The 17,782-nt window shown below is 41.3% G+C and overlaps 1 protein-coding gene across 4 annotated transcripts in view; it reads left to right on the top strand.

The window, feature by feature from the left end:
* LOC308078465 (uncharacterized protein) overlaps window positions 1-16,588 on the top strand; it is a 47,400-nt gene extending 30,812 nt beyond the window's left edge. For all 4 annotated transcript variants that reach the window (XM_080419638.1, XM_080419639.1, XM_080419637.1 and 1 more), the window contains 17 exons: window positions 1,222-1,281; window positions 1,633-1,659; window positions 3,095-3,145; window positions 3,601-3,717; window positions 5,523-5,570; window positions 7,069-7,245; window positions 7,961-8,074; window positions 9,246-9,368; window positions 9,605-9,730; window positions 9,993-10,070; window positions 10,418-10,561; window positions 11,214-11,360; window positions 12,175-12,351; window positions 13,479-13,622; window positions 13,711-13,791; window positions 15,243-15,296; window positions 15,795-16,588. In XM_080419638.1, coding sequence (XP_080275764.1) covers window positions 1,222-1,281; window positions 1,633-1,659; window positions 3,095-3,145; window positions 3,601-3,717; window positions 5,523-5,570; window positions 7,069-7,245; window positions 7,961-8,074; window positions 9,246-9,368; window positions 9,605-9,730; window positions 9,993-10,070; window positions 10,418-10,561; window positions 11,214-11,360; window positions 12,175-12,351; window positions 13,479-13,622; window positions 13,711-13,791; window positions 15,243-15,296; window positions 15,795-15,844 — 1,718 coding nt within the window. In that variant the 3' untranslated portion in view covers window positions 15,845-16,588. The remainder of the gene's footprint in view (window positions 1-1,221; window positions 1,282-1,632; window positions 1,660-3,094; window positions 3,146-3,600; window positions 3,718-5,522; window positions 5,571-7,068; window positions 7,246-7,960; window positions 8,075-9,245; window positions 9,369-9,604; window positions 9,731-9,992; window positions 10,071-10,417; window positions 10,562-11,213; window positions 11,361-12,174; window positions 12,352-13,478; window positions 13,623-13,710; window positions 13,792-15,242; window positions 15,297-15,794) is intronic.
* The last annotated feature ends 1,194 nt before the right edge of the window (window positions 16,589-17,782 follow it).

Genomic DNA, 17,782 nt, shown 5'->3' with positions numbered 1-17,782 from the left:
TACACTTATACTGTATGTTGGTTTGTTTACTGTTGAGTGAGACCCCCAGTTTGGGAACCACTGCCCTAGTGGACTAGGATTATTATTTCATTTCACCTTTACAAACAAAATAGTAGAAAGAAACTTCACAAATGTCACAGTACCACCCAGTAATAATAATTTTTGGTATGAAAAGAAATCTCCTGAAAGCTTCAACTGAATGTGAATTACCAATTCACCAATCCTGGGCATTATGTAGAAAAGGGAGAAATGTCCAATTACATTGTTATATACATATATGTGTGCTTATAACCATGCTTATAACCAATTCCTTTGTAATTGAACTTGTAATCACTTGACTATAATTTATATATGCTAATTGGATTTCAAGATTACCAAAACATGGGGTTAGGCACCAACATTACTTGTCTAGGATGAATAATGAAGGAGTAATGGTCTTTTTAAGGAACTGGCGGCGGCCATCTTGAAAATGCTACCTTTCTAGTGGTCCGATTTTGGTAAACTTTTGATATGTTATTAAGTACACCTAATACTACAATAATCCATTGAAAAACCTTTTGTTGCAATTTGTTTTGGGTCAAACCATAACTGCACCCGCCTAGCTCCCTAGGGCTGTCACGATTACACATTACACAAGTTGACGATTAATTGTCACTCAAATAATAATTGTGATTAACAATTTAATTGTGTTTGGCATTGAACATTGGAACATATTTATGTCCATTTTAATTTCTGTATGCCTTTTAGGCTTCGTTATAAAAAAGTTGTACAGGGCAGATATGACAAATAACTTAAATATGCAAAGAAATTATTTACATATTTAATACATTTATTTTTTAAATAGCTTGTAGATCTGCTTTTTCTACTTTTTTTTAATATTTGAAAATGTGTGAACATTTTTCAAAATGGAAACGATTATGACGATTACGCAAAGATAATTGCGATTATCTCAAATAATTGCGATTAGACGATTATGTAATAATTGTGACAGGCCTACGGCTCCCCCTTGGGTTAGTGTCGAAGTGTTCAGTAAGGGGTTCAGCAAGACGCTGAACCCCTTACTGCCCCTTACTGCTCCAGATGTATGGTTTCCTCTGCCGTTGTGAATGGATGAATGTAATGTACATTGTAAAGCACTTTGCATAAAGGCACTATATAAATTCACCATTTTTTATATGACCAGTAAAAATTGTTTTAATATTGCTGGACAATTTTTTTCAGAAACCTTCTTTGCCGGGCCTCCAGGCCTACCGGGACCCCCAGGCCCGACTGGATCATCAGGTATGTACAAAACAGACCTTCGTGTCGTTTGGTGACTAGGTTTCATGCCTCATCTTGCATTTTGTGGATTCTCCTAAATTGTATATGTAAATACATTTGTAATTGTAAATGTATTTATTTGTTTATTTACTATATACTATATGCTATGTACAAAACAAAGCTAAACAATACAATACAATACAAAAACAAATACATACAATGTAAATTGTAATTGTAGTATTTTATTGGGCCACCAGTCAAGAGCACTAAGCACTAAGATCTGTTTTTTTATTGTATAAAATAGGACATAAGTGGTTAAGAGCCCTTTGCATGTAAGTTAACTTGATGATCTATTCATAAATTGTTTTTTAGGTGACCAGGGACGCCAGGGACGCCAAGGTAAGACAAAGTGCATATTACTTTCTGTAGCTGCGACTGTGACTACAGTACAGATCCCATAGTATCACAGCATTGACCGCGACTGTAGATCCCGTGGCGAACATTCTAATAAAGAACTTGGAAAAAACCTCCTGCATAGGGCAATGGTCAATGCCCATGTGCAAGTTTGGATCGATTGGTCAACCCACTGACTAGAAAAATGCATGAGGACCGACTGACGGACTGACTGTACGTAAATCTTACTATAAAATTAGTTTTGTTCATTTTATAGTAGGATTATTAAAGCAGTGGTTCTCAGAATGGGGATCCGGGGACCCCCAGGGGTCCTTGATGGGGTTCCAGGGGGTCCCCAGCTAAATGAGTGGTAAATCTGAGAGTGTACAAGTGGAACGGACCCTTACGTTTAGGTACGGGTGAGTTGTGGTTGTCTGTGGCCTAACGCAGTGGTTCTCAACCTGTGGGTCGGGACCCCCTGGGGGGTCCCCACATGATTGTGGGGGGGTCCCCACATGACAGTAAAGTGACAATGTAATGCCTTTGTAATATCTCAAAAAAGAAAAGGAAAGAAACAAGACCATTAATGAGGCGCAGTTTATGGAGCTAGTTCAGGCCAGGCAACTCAAGGGATTGGGGCAACCGATCAGGTGACTAGGTCACATGCTCTTTCCTCCTGATCAGGTGGTTATAGGTACTGTGCTGTTACCTGCTCACTCTGGCTGCCCTGTCTTGCTGAGCCGACGTGTGTCGTTACTGCTGCTGCTTGCTGAGATCTGCTACCGCTGCTCGCTGCTTACCTGCTGCTGCTCGCTGCTTACTGCTGCTGCCCATGAAAGTCATCCCACCCGCCTCCCCGGCATCCACCTGTAGGCTCTGTTTCTAGATCCCCATGGGGGTTTAATTCATTCCCTGTAAATGCTATTTGGCATGTAACATTCATTAAAATGTTATCCTTACAGGGGATGAATGGATTCAGAGGCCTGACGCCAAACCATGCTTCCTCATGCTTTCTATTCCATGCTCAAGCTTGCTAATAAATATATATTCTAATCCAATCTAAGAGTTGTCTGACTGAACTGCATTAAAAGTATTTAACAAACTATACTATAAAAACCGGTCAAACATTATATTAGCCAAAGTGTCAAATATTACTTAAGAAAGAGGCAAACATTTTGAAAATAGCCGGTCTACAAGCTCTCTCGCGTTGCGAGGCGTTAAGAGCTTGTAGATCAGCTGTTTTCACAATATTTATGTGCGGACCGAGTCAAACAAAATGTAATGCTTCAAGTCCTACATTCCAAGTGCTTGTCAGGGTGGGGGGTCCCCAGTTCAAATATGATCATAGTAATCTGGGGGTCCTTGAAATGGAAAAAGGTTTGAGAATCACTGGATGTAAAGATGTGATACTGGGGGTGACATGTACACATCTGCTCTACAGGTGAACCAGGCCAGCCAGGCCTACCAGGAAGTCCAGGGGATGCAGGAGTCGGTAAGGAAGAAATCTTAATCTCTCAAGTAATACAGCGATGGCCAGGACCGCTGGCCTAGCGGTCCGGGCACTTGTAGCCTGATAGCGCATTGCAGGTTCGAATCATGTCCCCGACAATCTTTGCTGCATATCTCTCCCCATCTCTCTCTCCCTGTTTCCTGTCCATCTCCACTATAGGCCTACACTATAAATAAAGACAGAAAAAGACCCCAAAAATGACTTTTGACTTGACTTTGACTTTTTAACAGTTTTATCGCAATAATGCTTTGTGTTAGTTTGCTTGCTTTATTTTCATTTTTTATAAATGTCAAAAGAATGTTGATTTTCTCAGAATAAACTATGGCGGGGTCCCTGGCACAAAACATTTTCAGATGGAGGTCTGCGGCCAAATACATTGGTTGAGGTTGAGAATCACTGGTTTAAGTGGTTAACCAATGTCTCCGTTCTCATCTCAGGTTTCCCAGGCCAGCCTGGCCCCCGAGGAGCCCCTGGAGCTGAGGGACCAGAAGGCGATAGTGGTCCCCAGGGTCCTCAAGGGCCCGAGGGCCAACAGGCGCCATCAGGACCCAAAGGTAAGATATACTGTGTTAAATGCTCTCCATGACATGCAATGAATGGTCTTTTATTCATAATACTTAACCACTTAAACAATCTATACTTAGTAAACCAATACTCCTTGGTTGGCTCTTTTTGCCGCTCTACACCAAATCTCTTCCAAAAATAACTCCACGACCACAACACGCTTTGAGCTTGTACTGTAGATTGTTGTGAGCTTGTAGGTTGTTGTGAGCTTGTAGATTGGCTATTTTCTGCAAATGTTTCCCCTAGAATAGGGATGCTAGGGTTCAAGTGGTTAATGCGAGCACAACTCACATATCTTCTTTCGTCAAGCATGTTTTATTGGATAAAAATATCCAATTTAAATAAAAAAATAAAAAAATAATCGTGGTTATTAAGAATTTGGCGGCACACTCATGTCACCAGTGTCACTGATGGCATAATTCCTTACTACACCAGTCCTCCCGTATTAACTCTTTGACTGCGGTTGACTCGATAACGCGTCAATTGCTAGTTTGTCCAGTTGGCCGCCGACGCGTTATACGCGTTAGACGCGCGTTCATTGGAGAGGTCCACTTCTATAATCTATAGTCTGGGTGACGAACAGTCATCGCCGTCGTGTATCACATCGTAATTTTGGCCGATCGGAGAATCTGAGAACAAGTCACATCCGGTTTGAAGTATTTCACTGTTTGGCTCTGTTAGGGGGGGGGGGGGGCAGCCAGTCAGCGAGCTGATGAAGGTGTCTATTTGCTGCTCTCTGCTGGTGGAACCATCGTATGTGTTCAAAACCGCAGCTAGACAAACTATATGAAAATTAAATAACAAAATAACAAAACAAAAAAACACGAAAATCTGGCACTGGGGGAGTACTTTATGAAAATACTCTGGCAGTCAAAGAGTTAATAAAATACAAACACGGGCCAATTGTGTTCGTATAGACGCTCGAACAAAGCCAGATGCACCACGGCGGATTCAAACCCTCAACCTCCGGCACTTTGCCACTGCGCCACCCGAGCGCGAAGAATAACAAATTAAACCACTGTTTGTGTCATGAGTGCATCCTAGGGGTGTGCCGATATATCGTCCCGCGATATATCGCGATACGTTTTCGTGACGATATGTATCGTTTTGGAAGAAAAAAAATATCGGGAAAAAAAAAAAAAAAAGTTTTTTTTTTTTTTATTTCTTTTTTACAATAATAATAATCAGGCTTGAAAACAGCCCCGAGGTGAAAAGGGTGACAACATGTTTTTTTTTTTCGGGTCAGGTGTCACACTATTGCCCTATTTGGATTCAAAACGGCTATTGTAGCTGAAAAGCTACAAGTTTGCGTCTGAATAATGCAAAAACAGAATAATTTGTTTGCATTTTCTCTCCCCCATATATTTTCATAATAAAAAAGTGCGTATCGTATCGTATCGAAATCGTATCGAAGTTGTGAGCCAAATATCGTATCGTATCGTTTGGTGAAATTAGTGTATCGGCACACCCCTAGTGCATCCACACGCACAGAACACAGATATTACACCACGATAAAGTGACATAAGCATGTTTATAAAGTGACACATCCGTTTTGACATGTTACTACGCTGACGAAGGCTGTGTGCTCTAAGCCTTAGGGAATTCATAATACTGCCTGTGCCTAATTGAATACTGTACCCAAAGGACATTTCTGTGAGAGCTGCTGATTCTTGTTATGATTTTATCTTTATTACCCATGCCAAGAAAACGTCAGCAATCCTACGCTTGGGAACTGTTCATCTCAATTATCTTGTCATACTGAAAGAAAAGGTATGTTTTTTTATGCCTTTTTTAGGTGACGCAGGTGTTCCTGGTGCCCCAGGAATCCCGGGAGTCTCCAGTGGTAAGAGCGTTTGCAAATACTTTCTATGTTGTTGTTGTCACCCACTTGGTGTCAGGCGGGTTTAACACATCTGGTACTCAAGTAAGGGATAATCCACAACAAGCTGCGAGGTTATTGGAAAAATAATGCATGATAACCCGCACAACGTAGACAGTGGATTATACCATGGCCACTTACCAATGATTAACCCGATAAGACCGGGAACGCATCTGTGTGTCATTTTAAGATTTATTTGGCTATTAAAAAATAGCAGATATACAAGCTCGTAGCGCGGCACCGAGTGCCGCGCTACGAGCTTGTAGATCTGCTATTTTTGAAAAACCCAGAAAATGTGTGTAAATCCTTGAATACATTATATTTTTAAAGCGAACATTTGTAACTCAAATCTTTGCTTCTTTGCTTCTGGGGGGGTCCCTGGAACAAAATATTTTACAAATGTTTGCTTTAAGATTTCCACAAATCCACAAGCAGATCTACAAGCTGATAGCGCGGTGCTTGTATATCTGCCACTTTTTGAATAGCCAAAGAAATCTGACAATGATTTCCCGGTCTTAAAGGGTTAATATAGTAGTGCTTATTCATATTTAGGGGCGATACGCTCTTCACATAATACACTTTGTGTTGACACTATCTTTATCAAAGCTGGGAATACAATGTTACATGATTGCTCCTCCAGCAAGTGGGACAAACTGCAGTGGGCTCAGGAAACAACACCAGCTCATTTAAACAGCTGACTATGTGCTTTATTTCTCTGCTTGCCGTTCCTCATACAATTTGTGTTCCCAGTCCAGAAGAGGTTGAAGGTCACAGTATATTGAAATCCATGCAGTTTTTTTAAGGAGCGTTTGTAGCTAATTAATTGCTTATAACCATAGACCCATGCATATTCATTTAGAACAGTGATGATGAGCCAGCTGTGCGGTTAACCCATTCAATCCGGCAACGCATCTGTGTCATTTTAGATTTGAGCTATAAGCATTATTTTATATTAAAAAAATAACAGATCTACAAGCTCGTAGTGCCGCGCTACGAGTTCAAAAATCTTGAACATTTTGTGCAAATCTTTGAATACATATATTTTTTTAAACAACATTTTTAACTCAAATATTTACTCCCGGAACAAACTATTTTACAAATGTTGGCTTTAAAAATATATATATTCAAAGATTTGCACACATTTCCACGATTTTTCAAAAATAGCAGATCTACAAGCTCATAGCGCGGCACTCGGTGCCGCGCTATGAGCTTGTAGATCTGCTATTTTTGAATAGCCAAAGAAATCTAAAATGACAGAGATGCTTTCCCGGATTGATTGGGTTAAATAATGCACACCCTCCTCCGGCCAATCAGAATCAAGTATTCTCTGTGGGTCATGGTATAGGTGCTATTATTTGCAGCTATTATTTCATACAGGTCTGGTCTATTGCAGTGTACGTCCTACTATGCCTTCTTCTTACTCTGTTCTTCTCTTACCAAAGAACGTGGCTTCTGATTTCAGGTTCTTCGTCCAGACCGGGCGCCCCGGGCCCCCCGGGTTCCCCGGGACCACCTGGAACACCTGGTTCTGGGTCTTCGTCCAGACCGGGCGCCCCGGGCCCCCCGGGTTCCCCGGGACCACCTGGAACACCTGGTTCTGGGTCTTCTGATGTAGAGTCCCTTTCAGAGTACATCCAGCGTGAGTGAGAGATTGTCCCCTCCACTCACCTATCAGTTCATGTGACACTGACACACTAGTCCCAAACCCAATACTCAAACTATCCATCCTCACGTCCTCCACTCGCCTTCTGACTGAGGAGGATGCAAGGAGGAGAGGCGAGGAGGGAGGAATCGACTGGGTTCGCTTTAACCACTTAATCCATTAAAGGGATAGTTCACCCAAAAACTAACGTTTTTTTTTCCTATCGATCAAGTCTCCATGGGGTGACTAATCGATACAAAAAAAGAATTTTGCTATAGTACAGAATACAAGTGTATTCTGCTGAAAATGGCTTTGCCTTATTGCACATTTATATGCCTTATGCCTTATTGTACACTTATCCTTTTTTTTTCTCTCTTGCCATTATTATGTTATGTTGATGTGGATACTTGTTGAAGGCCTCTTCTTATTTTATTTTGTTTTGTTTTGTTTTGTTTTGTTTTGTTTTGTTTTGTTTTGTTTTATTTTATTTTATTTTATTTTATTTTATTTTATTTTATTTTATTTTATTTTATTTTATTTTATTTTATTTTATTTTATTTTATTTTATTTTATTTTATTTTATTTTATTTTATTTTATTTTATTTTATTTTATTTTATTTTTTATTTTATTTTATTTTTTATTATTGATTATTGTATGTTGTTGAACTTGATTCTGTTGATTGTTGACGACCTCCATGATGTTTACATGCAGAGCCCAATGTCAGGCAGTACTTGGCCGGGTCTCCAGGACCGCCCGGACCCCCGGGGCCCCCTGGTGAGCAGTCTGTGAATGACGTGGCGAGCCGAGTCATTTCCTACATTCAGAGTAAGTTCAATAGAGACTGTGTGAGATACAGTAGCAGCATCGTGCACAACTGTGGTTCTCAAACATTTTCATGTCAAGGACCCCCAAATTAATATGTTAATTAATTGGTCGCGGACCCCCATCTGCAGACTATTTGTGCCAAGCCCCCCCCCCCCCCCGCCCCCCATACAAATTGTTAAAATTTCTAAATGTTCCATAATTGTCACTTTATTTTCCAAGTTATATATTTTTTTTAAATAGATCTACAAGCTTGTAGATTGGCTATTTTCAAATAGCCAAAGTATATAGCTTTAAAGTTGGTAAACAAATTTTACTGCTATATTAACACATTTTGCTGGGGACTCCCTGGGGTAACCGGAAGAGTGGGCACCTAACATTTGACATTTAAGTTCTAATATTTCTACAATTGCTTGCTGCAAATGTCTGCAAGACCTGATATCCAGCCATTTGGGGCATAAACAATGAGTAAATGTAGGACTGATAATGATGTACCGTGCATGTTCAAATCATGTATACTTTACATTACTTCAGACCATTTTCCAAATTCTTTATGTTTTACATTTTGGAGAGAAAACAGCCAATTTAACATCTAGGTTCCCACAATGTTTAGGTGCCCACTCTTACTGGAACCCCCTCAAAGAACCCCTGGGGGTCCCCGGTCACCACTTTTAGAACCACTGGCTGGTGTTTTAACAGAATCTACATCGATAGTAATGACATGTTTCTCCTGTAGGCCTACAATCATTGCTGTCGGGCAGAAACCTCATATCTCCATATTTTATCTTTTTATGTTTTTTCGTCAATTAACGCCCTACTTGATCATACTACAGCGTCACACGAAAGCATCAAAAGTAGCAGATCTACAAGCTCGCGTAGCGCCGCGTTTCGAGCTTGTAGATCGGCTACTTTTGCAATTTTTTTATTTGAATCCTGAAAAGTAACTGTCTTGGACATATGAGGTTTCCACCCAACAGTGACGATATGTGTTAACCACCCCAGCGTCCATATTCTGGACCAAACATTAGCCAAAAATAGACGAGCTACGGCTATTTTTGGCGACGAAATCTCGGTGTAGACGGAAAAAGTGGTCAAAGTACAGTTGTAGCTCAAGTCCAGTTAATTCTCTAAGACTATACAGGGGCTTAATCTTATCTTACTGTTGTGTTTCTAGGCACTGGTGTCTCTGGCTCTGGTGGACCAGGTCAACCAGGTCAACCAGGTGGACCAGGTCAACCTGGTCCACCTGGTCCACCGGGCTCCATCTCTGTCAATGATATTATCAACCTGTTGCAGCGTAAGTATGGAACCACTTTCACTTTGACTTAAAGAAAAGTTCAGTAATGGTAAAAAAATGGCAGATCTACAAGCTCACAACGTGTCACATCGCGCCACGTTGTGAGCTTTTAAATCGACTATTCTTGCTACTTCTGTGTGACACTGTAGCTGTAGCAGGACTAAGGCCTATAGTAGTAGCCATAGTGACTGAGGTTTGGTAGCACAGCGTGATAAGACCTTATCGTCTGTTTGCAGGAGATGACGTGCGGAGGTATGTGGCCGGCCCCCCAGGCCCCCCGGGACCTCCTGGAGGATCTGGTCGTGGAGGCTATGGGTTTAACCCACAGGAAGTGTCAGAGCAAGTGCTCCGGCTCATGAACGGTGAGTGACAATCACCAGTTTCATTTCATTAACAGTGTGATCAGTTGTCCCGAGAGCATGACTGTGATTGGTTATGTCCCCTGTGTGTGTGTGTGTGTGTGTGTGTGTGTGTGTGTGTGTGTGTGTGTGTGTGTGTGTGTGTGTGTGTGTGTGTGTGTGTGTGTGTGTGTGTGTGTGTGTGTGTGTGTGTGTGTGTGTGTGTGTGTGTGTGTGTGTGTGTGTGTGTGTGTGTGTGTGTGTGTGTGTGTGTGTGTGTCACCAGAGAGGGGGATGACGGGTGCGCCGGGACCCCCTGGTCCCCCAGGACTTCCGGGGACCCTCCAAGGAGACTGGTCATCACGTAAGAAGAAACCTATAGCCTGGTATTGCCAGAGTGATCACATGGGATCACTCACACGTTCTCGGAGAGAACGTGTGAGTGATCCCATGTGATCACTCTGGCAATACCAGGCTATAAGAAACTGTTTTGTGTCTGCCATGCGTTTCTATGGTAAAGACACGCTGGAGCGTTCCTCTTTCCAGCGCCCCAGCATCGTGATTCCGTGCTCTCAGCGTCCACCATTTTTTGGGGGCTGCGCTCAGGGTGCTTCAAGCTGAAAATATAGTTCAACTTTTGGGGAGGAACTTCGCTGTTTGTTTACCAAGTACCAAGTGATTGATATAACATTTTCATTGTCTCACCTCTAGGTGGCGTGGTGGGTCCCCAGGGGCCTGCTGGTCCACCCGGTTCCCCAGGTATCCCAGGCAGCAACGGTCGTCAGGGACCACCGGGACCACCAGGACTGTCGACCTCAGCATACGGACTGGAAGACATTCAAGACTACCTGCAACGTGAGTGTAAACCAGAACCATGACGATGAAATGGATCATGAATGGAATCCTGTCTCTTCTTCGTCTTCTTTCGGCTAATTCCCATCAGGGGGTCGCCACAGCAGTTCTTTTCTCTGTGTCTTCCTCGGTGACACCTGCCACCTGCATGTCGTCTCTCACCACATCCATAAACCTCCTCTTTGGCCTTCCTCTTCTCCTCTCACCTGGCAGCTCCATCTTCAGCATCCTTCTCCCAATGTACCCCCTCATCCCTCCTCTGCACATGTCTAAACCATCTCAACCTCGTCTCTCTGGCTTTATCCCGCAAACCTTCTAACCTGGGCTGATCCTCTAATGTAGTTATTTCTGAATGTATGAAAAGCAGTCATTTAAATGTTTACCTATCGTCTCTTTCGGGTGGAAACCTTATTATGTTCAAAACTGTTACTTAAATTATTCAAATTCAAAAATAGCAAAAGTAGCAGATCTACAAGTTTGAAGCTTGCTACTTTTGATGCTTTTGTGTGACGCTGTAGTATGATAAAGTGGGGCGTTAATTTACGAAAAAACACAAAATGTTGGAATATGGAGATAAGAGGTTTCTGCCCGACAGCAACGCTATGCATTGATGAATCATCACTTCATTTGATCCATTCCATTCCATTGCTCTTAGGTGTTGACTTCAGGGGTGCTCCTGGGCCCCCCGGGCCCCGTGGACCTGAGGGCCCCCCTGGGGCCGGGCCCCCCAGTGGACTGGTCACCTACGCTGAACACTCCAACAGACAGATGATCCGAGCACAGCTGCAAGAGTACATTAAGAGTGCGTTAAACTCACACAAGCACACACGCACACACACGCACACACACGCACACGCACATGCACACGCACACGCACACGCACACGCACACGCACACGCACACGCACACGCACACGCACACGCACACGCACACACGCGCACACACGCGCACACACGCGCACGTGCCAATCCATTGTGATGCGTTGTGAGCTTGTATATTTGCTATTTTCGCCGAATGTTTGCCCATTAAGACTTGTTCAAAATTGGGATGCTTAAAGTAATTTAATGCAGGTCCACAAATAACGATTTTTAGTAACCTCTGCTGGTCATTACCGTCACTGCAGGCCGTTAGTTTATTCCTGCGCTACCCAGAATTCCATTTGTTTTCACCGGAAAACGGAAGCATTTCAAAAAGCGTTCTTTTAATTGTTTTATACTATCTGTGGATTGTTTCTCTTAGCCAGTGGAGCTTTAGTTACCGTTTTATTTTTCTGTTGTTTTTCGATCTTCAAATCCTACAATCTCTTAAAAACAGCGTGAGATTCCTTTTTGTTATTAGCGCGGTAGTTCCTGGCCAAACAGGAAACCGGTGCATTTCCGTTTCCCGGCCGGATGACGTCATTTTAGCGGGAATGGCTAACTAACCACCGTTTCAATAGAAAATATAATAGAAAAGGCTTTCGGGGGCGAAATTCATGGAGTGGGTGTTGTGAAACATTTGCCACTCACAAAAGATATACAATTTAACTTTCGTTTTGTTGAAAAAGTTACCTAGTATTACTTTAAGTGGTTAAAATAGTCATGTATTAATTTCTTATAAATAACCATGTCTCCCAGGTGACAGTTTGATGGGGGCCATGAATGGACCTCCTGGACTCCCAGGTCTGCCTGGAGCTCCTGGGCTTAAAGGTGAGCGAGGGGAGGCGAGCGACTACAGGACCAGTCAGGGCAGCAAACAGGCCGAAGGCACCGACTACTCCACCATGGCTGTCAGAGTGACTGACTACATCAAATGTAAGTGATATGATGTCTGCTTATCCTAATTCACAAGACCCTCGGCTTGACATGCATTAGGCCACGGACCCCCATTTGATATGATTTGTAATCTCATGGGACCCTCAATCTACACTGTAAAATGCTAAGTGTTATTTAGTTTTTGTCGCATTCCTAAGCCAATCATTTGATGACCAGCGGACCGGTAGGCAGCGGTTCCGGTAGGAGACACAAAGGAGACTCTTTGTGTCTCCTACCGGAACCGCTGCCGGCCATCAAATTATTGGCTTAGGAATGCGACAAAAACAAAACAATATCCATGAATTCAAGTCTCCATGGGGTGACTAATCAATAGAAAAAAAGTCATTTTGGGGGTGAGGTATCCCTTTAAATCTGAGAGTGTACAAATGGAACAAATTCCCCAAACGTTGGTTTCATTCATGCACTCTCAGACGTACAGGTCCATTTGGTTCCTAATTATCAATCATTTAGCTGTGGGGACCCCTAGCTGGGGGTCTCCGAGCCCCACATTGAGAATGTGTCCTAATAAGCAAAATAAAGAAACGGCTTCCTAGTTCATTATCGAACACTCATGCATGTAGCCTACATTAATGGCCTGCTGATAACGTTTTGATAACACTTACTGTACTGAATATTTCTTGTCCGTTAATGGCCCTGTGGGGACATTATCCTTCTATCCTACCATTCACTCAGACAGTTCATTGTCTGATCATTACAAATGTTAGCTGGCTATGTCTTTAACCCATTAAGAGTACGTTTTCTGAAAAACGTATGTTTCTATATCAGCGGTGCTCAAGACCCCCAAAATGATATGTATTTGGCTGCGGACCCCCATCTCAAAATATGTTGTTCCAGGGACCCCCCCAGAAGCAAAGATTTGAGTTAAAAAATGTTGCTTTAAAAGAATATATATTCGGAGATTTGCACACATTTTCTTGATTTTTCAAAAATAGCAGATCTACAAGCTCATAGCGCGGCACTCGGTGCCGCGCTATGAGCTTGTATATCTGCTATTTTTGAATAGCCAAATTGTAAAATAATGCTTTTTTAGCTCAAATCAAAAAGTGACACAGATGCGTTCCAGGTCTTAATGGGTTAAACAATAATCACTATCACCTGACTTGCAGCTCACGGTCTGCTACGTGACGTCGGTCGAGACCAGCGTATTTTCCAAGGACCCCCAGGACCGCCCGGTCCCCCGGGTTCCCCTGGATACAGTCGATGGGACGGCTCCCCCGGAAACTTCACCGATCTGGTGGAATACGTCAAAAGTACGTAACAAAAATGTGCAGAAATGACAGTTACAGAAAACACGTTGATGAAGCAGTAAGATAATAATGATGATTGGGTTCTCTACAGATCATGGAGCCATCACAGGACCCTCTGGGAGACCAGGGCAGAAGGGAGAGATGGGATTCCCTGGTCATAGAGGAGACAAAGGTACACTGTTTAATGCAAAAGTCTTCTAAAGCCCCTAAAGACTTTTTTTAATTAAAAATAGCCGATGTACAAGCTTTAAGTCCTCCAAATAGGGCTTTCACCAACTTAACCACTAGTCGACCTTGTTGGTACTAGTCGAATAGTTGATTTTTTTCATTGTTTTAATGCTATAGTAATGGCCCATTACTATTATTATTATCCTCCTGCCTTTATTTTTTATCAAAAGGGGGTCAAAAGTATGCCCAATAATAGCCTATTATTGGGCAATAACCCCCTTTTGAGGATCCTTGGAGACGCTGCTGTGCTGCTGTGCCAGAAGCGCTTCCCTTAAAACGGCATAAAAATAAAGGCAGGAGGATAATAATAATAGTAATGGCATTAAAACAATGGCAAAAAAAAGGTAGGCCTACATATCGACTAGTCGACTACCACTGGGTCAAATTAGTCGACCAGTAAAAATCTCTAGTTGTGAAAGCCCTACCTCCAAATGTTTCTAAATAGGGATCTGAGTATTTATTATACTGTATGTTGTTGGCTCCTGAGTTTCTGTGTTTTCGTTTAAAAATGTATATTTGAAGGTATATATATATTCTTTTAGGTGCTTTTGTATTGCTAGAGATGGTATATTGTAGTCTGTATCCTATGTCCTAAAGTGCCTGCCCACCACCGTGGAGGCTGTTGGTTCGAATCCACCGTGGTGCATCCGGCTTTGTCGAGCGTCTATATACGAACACAATTGGCCTGTGTTCGGGGGGAGGGAAGGGTGATATTTGTCACTGCACGCTTTTCTACGGAGTGTTGGAGCGGGAGGAGTTTGATATGTCAGTATCATGGTCAGTTTCATGGCCATGATACTGACCAGTGGTGGAAAAAGTACTGAAATGTTTTACTTAAGTAATAGTATCAATACTGCAATGCAGAAATATATAACAAAATGTACTTAAAGTACCAAAAGTAAAAGAAAATAGATTCACAACACGTCGCAAAGCGACATAGATAGAGCTTGTAGATCAGGCGATTTTCAAATAGCCGAAATATATAGAGAGCTTTAGTGGTTAATGTACAGTATGTTTAGTAATACAAATCTAAAAAGTAACTGGTTAACTAAAGTTTTCAAATAATTGTAGTGGAGTGAAAGTACAATATTTTCCTCAGAGACGTAATGGACTGTAAAAGTTAAAGTATTGGAAATACTCCACTAAAGTCAAATCAAAATTGTACATAAGTACAGTACTTGAGTACTGAGTTACTTTTACACCACTGATACTGACCATGACACATGATTCTCGATGTTGAGAAGTGAGAACCAGTCCCCTAATTGCTCCGCAGGTGCTCCTAACTGTTCCTAATAATTCCACGTATGTGCAAATGTACAGTACAGTGAAAAAATGACCCCGGAGGAGTGGGGACTAATTTTAATAGAGGATACTTTATACTCTGTCATGGCACAGGTGAGCCAGGCCTCTCTGGGCCAGAGGGACGGACGGGAGAAAAGGGTGAGAGAGGTGAGTCGTCATCATCATCATCATCATCATCCTCAATACTGACAACCTACAGCAGGGGTCCTCGACGTTTTCAGGCCAAGGACCCCCTAGCTGAGAGAGAGATGAAGCAGGGACCGCCTCTATATTGTATAAAATTGTATTTTCAGATTCAACTTTTTTTGTTTACTTGGTCTGCTCTTTTTTTCCCTCTACACCTATACTTCTTTGCCAAAAATAGCCGATCTACAAGCTCACAACGCCTCGCAGCGCGAGGCGTTGTGAGCTTGTAGATCGGCTATTTTTGGCTAAAGTTCTCCTCAGAAAAGGGATGCAGGCTTCAAGTGGTTAAGGTAAAAAATAAATAATCATATCACACCAAGATTTGGCGGACCCCCTGTAGTAACTCTGAGGACCCCCTAGGGGTCCCGGACCCCCTGTTGTGAAGACCCCTGACCTACAGCATCAGATGTTAGTGGTTCTCTAAGTGTTAACGAACCCTTGCTCGTTGTTGTCCATCAGGAGACTCCACACTGGTGACGCGGAGGAAGAGGAGGAATGTAGGAGTTTGAGATGACCATCACTCCATGTATTAAAGAGCGCACATAGGCTACTGTATGGCACCGGTTGCCGTAAGAACTCTGTATGCTATTCAACTGCCAATAATCACTGATGTGTGACAGCGTGAGCAATGAGGATGGTTGAGACTAAGAGATGGTGTACTTTTAGTGCAGTGTTTCCCAAACTAAATGATCAAGAAATAAAAATACAAACTAATCTGAAAATTGCACAAAACATGACATAAAATAGAACAATTTTCTCAAGACTTTTTTCACGATTTTTTCCAAAAATAAAATAAAATAATATAAATATATTTTCAAAAAATACAGTGAAAATAGCCAATCTAAAAGCTCACAATGCGTCACATCGACGTGTTTTAAATTGCCTATTTTCAACATTAAAAATAAATGTGGGTCCTCTGGACACATCAAATATCTTTTGGGTCTTGAGCTGAAAAGTTTAGGAACACCTGATTTAGTGTATATGACTGTATTTTGTTAATCAGTGTTTCTAGTACCGATATAGTATGAATGAAAATGAAATCAGGGATCATGTTGTATAGTTTTGGGTTTGTTTGTTTTATTGTATTCCGAATTGGAATTCAGTTTTTCTAATGATAAAAAAAAGTTTTTTATACTAAACCTTTTTCACAAGAATGAGAATGTCAAAGTATACTGTATTTCATAAGATGTTTTTCTTTAAATTGTTGTCACTTGAGATGAAATAAAGTTTTGTTCATATTTTTCTTTCTCAGATTATAAATACAGATACAATACTCTGTGGAAGATAAAGACAAAGCATCACACAAATGTCAAAGATAATTGTTTATTTACAGTTCAATTCAAATCTACAGTATACAGGCATTCTAAACAACCAAATTTTCTTTAAAACCAATGCACAACGATTCCGAGAAGTTCTCCTATTTCTTCAATAAACTTTCAAGAATTTAATCAAAAGTTAGTTCTGATTAAGCAGATTTTTCTTTTCTTTTTTACGATTTACACTGTTGAATGTGAAATTTAAGCATTGCAGCAAACTTGTAAAAGTGAATAGACTACTGCACAGATATTGTAGTACAGATCAGTTTTCATATAAATAGTTACCGTCAGAGAACCTTCGTGAAAGGCGCACAGCACACAGTTCACGTTATTTTTGTACATAACTAAACGGACCAATCATTAAATAGCTTTGAGACATAAATTTCAATAGCCAAATCAGAGAGGCAATGAGATGATCAAATAAACCAATCAATGGGCATGATGGCCTAAACCAGTCAGGTCCATTTTGTAGGAATTTTATGCTTATAGCCGCAACAAATATGAATCTTTTAACCACTTAAGCCTTATACTTCATTTGTTTTCATTAATAGTAAAAAATAGCTGATCTGCGTGTGGATCTGCTATTTTCAAACATGTTTACCTATGACATGCCCAAAATAGGGTTGAAAGTGGTTAAGAATAATGGTAACTCGGCCCACACAGATTATTTTTGCTAATGGTTTGGATTTAGTTGAGCTTAAGAGTCTGAATAAAAACAATGTAAACGTCTCAATAAAATAATGAAATATGAAGAAATATTTTAGATAATATAATCAGTGAATGTAATTCACATGGCAAATAGGCGCTGAACCTAGAGCTTGATCAAAAACCTACAAAAGGGTACACAGTATATTGATACGTTTCTTTAAGGCTATCAGCTAATAAAATGGTATAATCATTTCAATAAACAGAAAATCCAAAGCCATGCAGGTCAACCCATAATAAAACCTGGTAGCAACATACCTTATGAAGAGGCATTGGAAGAAAAAAATGAAAATAAAAGCAAAGTCAAAGTCACACCACAATGCTACTGCTGCACAAAAAACATGTAACTGTACAATGTACTTTCTCCAGTATTTTCGGGAAAGTTTACAGTCACATTTACATAATGTTGACTACAGGTGTCTTGAC

The sequence above is a fragment of the Gymnoscopelus braueri genome, assembly GCF_963280865.1.
Source record: "Gymnoscopelus braueri genome assembly, chromosome: 2".
NCBI classification, from domain to species: Eukaryota; Metazoa; Chordata; class Actinopteri; order Myctophiformes; family Myctophidae; genus Gymnoscopelus; species Gymnoscopelus braueri.
This window is presented reverse-complemented; position numbering and strand designations above follow the sequence as displayed.